Source organism: Grus americana, chromosome 6, assembly GCF_028858705.1.
Source record: "Grus americana isolate bGruAme1 chromosome 6, bGruAme1.mat, whole genome shotgun sequence".
In the NCBI taxonomy this organism is placed as follows: Eukaryota; Metazoa; Chordata; class Aves; order Gruiformes; family Gruidae; genus Grus; species Grus americana.
Genome location: NC_072857.1, coordinates 32249871 through 32259353, shown reverse-complemented (window position 1 = coordinate 32259353; position 9483 = coordinate 32249871). Strand labels below are relative to the sequence as shown.

Below are 9483 nucleotides of genomic sequence, written 5' to 3'. Positions count from 1 at the left end.
GAGGAAGAAGCAGCTTCTCCTCAGTCTCTCGTTGTCTTAATGCTACAGGGATTCTGGATTTTTTAAATTTATCTTTCTTTTAACTGGCAGCTGCCCCACTGGTGACCCTGTCACCTCTTTACAGAATACCGGATCATCAGGACTGATTTCAGTTATTTTTACATGCATAAATACAGAACAAATGTGTGCAGTAGATATACTTAAATAAAAATTGACCAGATGCATTTATTGGTTTTGTTTTGTACAAAAGCATAACTTAAAAGGCAGACTAGTATAAACTTACTTTGTGCCAAATATTTAAACTTTTCATTCCAAAGAGTTTCTAGTTCAAAATGTGTAGATACAGTTTCCACCTGGGAAATCTCCTTTTTAGACCACAGATAACACAGTATTGTAAAATCAAAATTCTGCAGTCCTTCAGCCAACCAAAAGTTGCATTCTGCTTTGAATGCCAGAGTTTTAGCTACTCAGTGAGCAGATCATATGAAACATGAGCCATGCTGGAGTGACCTGATGAAAAGTCAGTTTGCCTACTGCTCATCCGTGTTCTGAAAAAGAGATGGGCGTTAGGATCTGTGACATGCAATCTTAGCAAAGACTGATAAATATATGTGTAAAAATAGGGTGACGTGTTTGGATTTTTCTTTGCTGCTTCATACCAGCCAGAAGTAGTGTAAGAAAATCTGTTAAGTGAGTTCCAGATGTCATGCAGAAGCTCAATTATTCCTGAAATAAAAGAATGCTTTCACTCTGATTTTGCAAGTGGGTTTTCATTTGCACAGGTAACATTTTCTCGGTAAGCCTGAAGGGTTTCCTCAGTCTTTGCTGCCACCACCACAGGCAGCTGCACCTGCTTTCCTCCGACTTGGAGGGTAGAGTGGCAGTCTTTGCTGACGACATCTCCGTAGACGTTCATATCCATTGGAAAAAACCTCCCACAAGACCAAGCAGGATACCTCCCTGAGATGCCCTTTCAAGAGTCTCCAAAGTGAGAATGTTACTTCAAAAGCTACTTTTCCCCCAGAACAGGGCTTGCTGTGCTTCAGTGCTATCAAGAGGGCTAGCGCAAAGCTAGATTCAAGTTCTTGTCATCCAGTATCCAAGTGCAACTTCCTGGAATTTTAAAATGTGGTGGATGCACTGCGTGACAGCAGCTATACGAGAAATGGTGCGCAGCTGCGCAAGTGTTCCACAAGACCATCTGGAGGAAAGTACCAAAAATAGATGCGAGCAAGCCTTGTGTATTTCAGCAAAATTAAGCATAAAGAAATTGGTGTCCATGCAGTGCTTGATACGCCATAAAAACTTCTTTCAAATAACATTTGATAAGAAAACTATTTATCAGTGAAAATGCAAGCTTAGACACTATGAATAGTTTACATCTTGTAGGTGTTCGCTGATACGGGACAGTGGCATTATGACCAGTGGCTCATCTTAAAGTAGGTTACTCATAGATTTCCAAATGAGCTAGTGTTTTATGGTGCTGTACAAATAAAAAGTTGTGGGGGGTATATGAAATATCTGTATTAAACTCCACTGCATTAAGTTATCCAATGCATGAAAAATGACTTGGATGCATTTAAAATAAATGCATATTACAATATCACATATAGTATTATAAAATTATTACTTATGTGCACAGTCCTGATATCTATAGACATGGCACCGTGAAGAAAGCCTGGTTCCTAAGCATTTTTACAGATACTTGATAGTGATGCAGTTTGCTATCAGTCAGATCATGGTGTCCCTTCAACTTTGGTACATTCAGTGCAAAATATTTTTGGGAGTTTTTTTTACTCTTATAAAAATAAAAGGCATTTTTTTCCCTTGAGAGTGCTTAAAGAATAAACACTAGCAGAATGTTTGTTCAAGCATGGAAAGTGACAAAAACAGAAATAGGATTTTAGTTTGCTTGTTTCCTGTTTACACTCTAAGAAACATAATATAATGAACCTATAAAAATAAACAGAAGTCACTGTGTTAGGGTTTTTTTCCTGATATGTTGGGATAAATTGCTAGTTTCTTCTTAAAATAGTTTCCATGCAGTATAAAGCATAAAATCAGTCTTATTAAGTTCATTATAACAGCTCATCTTTTGTCATACACACCACTGGCAAACACAATTTCCACAAACCTCCTTAATGCAAGCCGTTGTTGTTACATCCTTTGTTGCTGACCTTCCTTCCAACTCACTTCTGCCCCAGGAACTTGAGCTCTATGGTGCACACCATGCAGGCACTCGTATCTTAGGTAAAGCAAGTACTGGATATGCTATTGTAACATATGACATAATGTACCTTCATGAATAAATTTAAAAAAAAAATCTATTATTTTTGTCATAATTTACTGGGTAGGTATGGGGCTGAACGATTTCACATTTTGACTTGAATTTTCTATTCAACAGCTCTGATGAAATCCAGTTTTTGGGTACATGTCAGTTTTGCAGTAGCCAGGTTGATCACAACATGGGATCACGTTTCTTGTTTGCTCACAACATAAACTTAAGAAGTTTGGCCGTCCTGAAAAACCATGGATTGCAAGACTTGGTTTTCCCTGCACATCAGGCACACTCTAGTTTCACTGTAGAGAATTCTGCCACTACCACAATGCTTTTTAATTGCTTCATAAGCTTTTTCATGGAACCTCATTATTTGAATTGCACCGTGAAACAATTTTCCTCTAGGAAATCCAATACAAACGTTCATTCATTTCCTTGAGAAGACAGATCCACAAAAGTCCAATGAGCTGGGCACTGTGGTTTGTGTATCACTCAAGTCCAAAAGTACTTGTCTCTTCAACTGCTGTCAACAGTTTTTCATATAACATAGAGAATGATGGGTAAGGGGGAAGGTCCAGACGATTGAAACAAGTGTGAGCCCTGAGGGGGGGAAAAAGAGGAGATGAAGAAGTACATTATTTAAAAAGTTCAAAAGAGAACACACAGACTGGTATGTGCTTGCATAGAGATGGGCAGATAGCATTCTTTCAGAAGACTTCGTTCTATCTAATGATGTTTTCCAATTGAACAGGTAGTGAGGTTTAATCTACTTTTTTCTAATTAAAATAAGCCGGTCAGAAGCATTTACAAAGGTCTTTAGAAACACACTGACAGCCCAAAAGGCATGGGATGAATTTTATCCATTAAACGTGCATGAGAAAAGAATGATATAACATCATACATTTCAAATAGTCTGTTCTGAAATCTTGGTTTTAAATGTATCCTCTGAGAATTAGTATTTTTTTTCCTGTACTGATGACATTTCAGTACTATATTTGTAATCATAAACAAGATATTTCAGTACATTGAATATGCATATGATATTAGATGTGATAACATATTAAAAAATACTCTAGATATACAGGAAACAATCCTACAGTAGTAAAGGACAGACAAATCAGATGCTCTTCCTTCCACATTTCCTTGGCAAATGGATTGTGTTCTTGGGAAGTTACTGCTTGTGCTGATTTACACTACATACATAGCTGGCCCTGCACGCCAACGACCTTTAGAATAATACTTTTTGTAATTACACAAAACTATGCATGTACCTCTAGCATACCATCCTGCTTTAAGAGGACAACCATGTGATTTATTTCTCAGTTTCCAAAGTCCATCTACCTCAGTTTTTTGACACGCTTGGAACTGACTCTTGAAACCTCTTCCAGGGAATGAAAAGAGAGATAAATAAAGGTTTCTCCCTCTTAGAGTAATGGATATCATTGCCTGACTCAGAGCAGGCTAAGGATAATACTTTCTAAAACACTGTAGTGGACGAGCCTTCTCTAGCGAAATAGATAGCATAACTATTAATGCGACGGCTTGGTTCTTGAGGAAGAAATGATGCAAAGAGAAGCTGGAGGAGGCATCTTTTCTGCTCTGAAGCTTTGTACCAAAGCCTCACTTTAGACTGATGTTAGAGTATAAAAATCTTTCTTGTATTTTCACAGGTCTCTGTTTACAAATACTTTGTTCTTTTGTAGTGAAGCATATCACAGAGTTATTTAAATACAATCCAGTTGAAAAACAAACTTTTCGGGCAGTGATCTGCCCTTCATCAGTATGACCTGTATTAAGTGTAAATGTATAATGTCACTGGAAGGACTGACCAAGCTCCCTCCTCGCGGTAAATGCAACTCCTCATTTAACCTAAACACTCCCAGAAATCTGAGGGTCTACAACAGACCTGTGCTGAGCTTTCTCTGAGCCAGGAAGTGCTGCCTTCTGTGGGAGCAAATTTATTAATAGCCATTTTAAGTGGCTCTCAGCTCCCACCTACAGGGATAGAACATGAAGTAGGTTAATCTCATTTGTTAAAAACATAAGTCCATTACAAACCCTCATTAAAGGTGAAACACTCAGTTACGAGCCTTACAGTGTCATAAAAATATCAGGCTGAAGAAATGCATACACAGTACAGAAGGTCACACTTCTTATAAACACAGTCCAAACATCAAATACACTTTAAAAAGCATTGAATTTTACACCCTTCCCAAATACAGTACACGTAGAAGTACACTGCTAATACATGCTGTATAGCACAGAGGGCATTTCCCCACCCTGTATTCCAGGGGCCTGGTAAAATTTCTCCACCCTTCCATCCCTCTAAGGGTCCTGGAGGAAAGCTTTCTTTGTACTCCTTGTTTGCCTTTCCAAAAACCTTACAAAGTAATATCTGTGATATAGATTAAATTATTACTGCCTTCCCCACACTTTATTTTTTTGAAAAAGAAAAAAAGAAATTTGAAGAAAGAGACTGATTTAGCCCCAGCAGCAAATGGACGACAGGAACTCGGTGATCCCTTGAGTTCAGTGCAGAGCGTGGAGGAGTCTTAGGCAATTAACAGTCTAACCACATGTTTCTGCTGCATGGGGCTGACAGCTGCTCATTAGAACTATGGATCACGCTGTGTGGGCCGTAAACCCACAAATTATAAAAGACATAGTATATAATTAGCAAGGAATTCATTACAAACTGGTTTAATAGTAAGCCAGTGTGTTGTTTACATTTATTAAGAGAACTGAGTTTTATCTTAATTTTGAGGGCAATTTTGAAAATGCAATCACCTACTTTGGAAAACCAAGTCATTAAAAAAAGACAAAAACTCAAGATCTTTGTCTTCTGAGGGAATGCATGCCTTTCTCACCCTAGCAAGCAACTTTGTAAGTCTCCAACAAGGAAGGTTTTGTTTTTTTCCTCTGGACAGTGTTTTCCCCATTCCAAGATTTCAAACCACGTGGGCACTAACTGTTCATCTTCTTGGACTCATATTGTATGACAACATGAAAAAACATTTTAGTTCCTGAAGTCTAGATTCCCAATTAATCTCCCCTTCATTTTGATTACAGGAGTAAAACAGAGTGACTTAGGGTTAAAATCTAGCAGTCAGACATGAATACTATTAGCACGTGAATCATCACATGCATGTGTATATAATGTACAGCAATAAGCCTAGAACCAATTTCTCAGCACGTGAGTGAATTGAAAGAGTAACAGTCCCTCCACTGATTTAGCGTAACCTACAATACAGCGTGACAGGAGGGAGTAGAAGTGGCATCAGGGATAGCAATAGTTAAGCTAAATCTGCAACCATGAATCTTCTCAGGGCCGTTTACGTGCTACTGACTTATTAGTGTAAAAGAGTGTGACACAAGCAGGGCAACCTGACATGCGCCTCACAGAAACGTCACTATTTTTATTCAGCAGAACTGATTACACAGCAATCAGAACAGCGGCAAGTAGGTAAACATCTCGTGAATACTTTTGTGTTCATATTCACAGTTGCTTAGACCACAGTCACATACCTAAGTAACTATATTAGTTGCCTTCTGTGTCTCAAAATCAGGAAGAAGAGATGGGGTTGGGTATTTTTATGTGTTTTCAGCAGTGCAGTAGTGTTTTTAGAAACAGAGGAAGAAACATAAAATCCATACTCTTGTTGAGTCCTAGCTTTTGCCATCCTCACACCATATATTATCGAATTTCACAACCACTCCCACTGAAATCAAAAGGGCAATTTGCAAAGTATAACACTGCTACGAGTGAGTGACGGTGCCTTAACAAATGCTTTAGTTATCTAAGAATCAGTAAGAGTCACAGAGTCCTAGGGCAGCATTCTCAGCAGATCCAGCAATGTGTTTACACACGCAGGGCTTGTTTGGAAACCTCTTGAAAGTTTGCTACTCGGGGTCGTTGTTAACAATGTCTTACCTTCAAGCCAGTACTACCTGGTGTTTGCACAATAAGTCTCTGAAGCTGGTTAGACGCAGGCTGAAGCTACAGTGCACCCAGGAACCAGAGATGTAACTATGCAAATACTCCTTTCTGCTTAGGGCTTAGCTCATTTAAGCATAAATGTGGAAGATCATTTTTTTTTTTATGAGATCAAGGTTCCATGTATGAATGCCAGAAATTGCCAGCTCATGACAACTGTAGATGTTTGTCATATGCAGTTGTTTATTTTAACCAAACAAGTGTGTTGTTAAAATATTTTAATTCTCACACTTGTACGTTACAAACTAGCCACAGAGACAAAAATCAAATGTTTCCTAAGCAAGGGAATCATAAATGAAATGTCAAGGGTATGACACATTCTCCTAAATGTGAAGATCTGGCGTTTCCCCTACACTGGCTGAACACCTTACGGTAGCAAAGATTCTTGACATGTTTCTCCATGTTGCTCTACAGGAAGTGGTTTTATTGTGCAGTTTATTACAACCAGGGCTCTATGTAACCTTTTCAGACGAAATTCTGAGCCGCCTGTTCAGGCACGTCCTGACCTTTTCCACACGGTAAGCTGTGCTTGTTAGCTCCAGGAATTCCAACATTAGAGTGTATATGGAAAAACTCCCACCATCTCTTTTCTTACTTAAACTCACACAGAAATCTTACATTTTGAAGTCAGAAATTATTTTTAAAAAAAATAAAAATCAAAGCTTTTTCTTTTTAAACAGAAGCAAAGCTAGTCCATAGGTCAATCATAATCAAACTATAGACTTACCTGGCTACAAGGTATTACTAGGCCCCCAAGAGATTAGAGTATTTGATTTGAAATAGCAATTTCCAGAATTTGCTTATCTTTAATCCTTAGTTGCCTGGCTCTCATTTGTACTATAAACTGGCAAGATGGCTTTGTTTAAAGGCTACCTGCTGTGTCGGTGGATTTCACAATGCCACTTCTGCATCTTTCAGGCTTTCTCAATGCGGTTCAAATGGCAGCCTGCAGGCAGGAGCCAACCCAAGAGACATCTCAACCTCTCACTTTATGCTGGAGGAAAAAGCTATGGGTTGTTGGTCAGAGAAACTCTCCGTGTGTCTGACAGCCGCCTTGTGTCTAAAAAGAGACTGTGAATGCAAGTAATTCCCGAGGAATCTTGTTTAAGAGGGATAGGCTAGGATTAGGGTTGAATTTCCTCCATGGCTGAGCCCAGTCCAAAACTACTACCACAGGCTATAAGCAGCATACTAAAACTGAGATCTGATTAAGTGGAGTTAGTTCACCCACACTCCACACGCTAATCTGTATTTCTAACCACTGTTAACCCATTCTAGAGGCTCCAGAATTATAGAACTGGATGAAAGGAAATCTAGAAACGTATCAGCCTGATCGCAATATAGAAAAGGCGAGAACCTGCCTGGTACAACTCAACTCCCACTTTCATATCTTGGACTCTCATGCTCTTCCTTTACCCTTTTCACATATTTCAATTGACCCTACTTGTGCTCTTTGAAATCTTCATCTTCTCTTGTCCCTGTGCTGCCTCTTAAGTCAAATGACCCCCTCCTCAAAATACACCTCTTCTGCAGTTCATAACTTGCCTCTTCCATATTTGTAACACTCTTGACATCAGACAAAGCATAAAAGTTACATCACTAAACTATACTTTAAAGGCTACGTGCATCTAATCCAAAAAGTCTGATATTAGCTTTCACTCAGAGTCACAAGTGCTATTTAATTTTAATTCATATTAATATTTGCTCCTAAGTGATGAACTGCATCAGGAAGTAAATACTGCACATCTAATCAAAATATAACAAAATCAAATTCAGAAATAGTTATGATTCTAATATCATTTTCCATGAAAAAAGCATTACAATATGGATGTCAGACACAGTTACACTGCCTTTTCTATCTTATGAGAAAAAAAATTCAGTTCAAAGAAAAATGGACGCATCAAACACTGGAACAATGTGGAAGTAAATTTTGATGTAAGGCACAGCATATTTGCATATTCAGTTAAAACTTGTTTACATTTCTCAAACAGCTCATCTATTATCCCGGTAACTGATATTCTAAAGTATCTCTAGCATGAATATACACACAATTGTACCTTGGAAGAGCAGTGATCTTCCCCCACTTCTCTACGCAGAACCTTCTTGGACCATTGCTCCCCCGTAAAGAGGCAAATCCTTCATAAGGTATGCTGGACGTGCCTGTAACAAACTGCCAGTGCAAACAATGTCACAGATATTGGACACACAGATGGTGCAGGTTAGAAATTTATTTATATCAGCATACCCACTGAAGTCCAAATGCTTCTGAAAAAGCATTTGCAAAATAAGGAAATTTGTGAGACATGAGTAATAAATGCTAGTTTAAACGGAAGATAAGGGAAAATAGACCATTTCCTGATAGTGCTCTAGAAGAAAAACAACTTATCAGATTAATTTCCTCCAAAGGTTTCTCTTTGAAACAGTAATTAATGCTACATAAATACTGTAGAATAAAACACTATTAATATCAAGTTACTTAACCTTAGGCCTAAGTGAGTTTTTCCCTACTGTTTTTATTCTGTATTAAGAACAACTAACAGAAAAGTAGTCATGTATGATAATGGCTTCATGCTAAGCCTTTTTGGCTACGTGGATTTCAGTATCTTTATAAGCTGTTATTAAAAGCTATAAGAAAAGGACTAAGTTCTGAAAGTTAGGTAGAATGCCCACTGACATTTGCTGAAATGCTGTCTATTGAGCAGATTCACCTGTCATGAACAGATCAAACATGGCTTTTGACAGATCAGAGGCTACTTAATTTTTAATGATCTGGATATGATAAAAACTTTTGACTAACAGATGCAATAGGAACATATAAGCAGACATTTCTGGCTCTACATCAAATGAGATGTACTGAACTGCTTTTTACAGATCTTTTAAAAGTTTTTAAACAGTTAAAAATAGAAAATCCTTCATCATACTCATCAAGGTAACTCAGTGATCAGATGCAAATTCTGAATTGTTAAAAACAGTGGATTTCATAATAAATCAAGAACACGGTATGGTTTGGGGTGGGAGGTTGTCTGTTTCTTTACAGATATGATGGACATAACCTGAACTTAAAAAAATCTAAATCAATAGTAAACCCACATTCCTCTGTTGAGAGGTTTTCGTCCTTCATCAGCAGGACAACTGGATTCTGCAGGCTGACTTAGTGAAAATGGAATTGTACTGATTTTCAGGTTTTCATCATTATTTTCTAATTTGAGGC

The 9483-nt window shown here is 38.0% G+C and overlaps 1 protein-coding gene across 8 annotated transcripts in view; it reads right to left on the bottom strand.

Annotated features, from left to right (window-relative positions):
- Positions 1-203: 203 nt before the first annotated feature.
- HECW2 (HECT, C2 and WW domain containing E3 ubiquitin protein ligase 2) overlaps positions 204-9483 on the bottom strand; it is a 188848-nt gene continuing 179568 nt past the window's right edge. For all 8 annotated transcript variants that reach the window (XM_054830314.1, XM_054830309.1, XM_054830308.1 and 5 more), the window contains 2 exons: positions 8330-8442; positions 204-2878 (listed from right to left, as the gene is read on the bottom strand). In XM_054830314.1, the coding sequence (XP_054686289.1) occupies positions 2767-2878; positions 8330-8442 (225 nt within the window). In that variant the 3' untranslated portion in view covers positions 204-2766. The remainder of the gene's footprint in view (positions 2879-8329; positions 8443-9483) is intronic.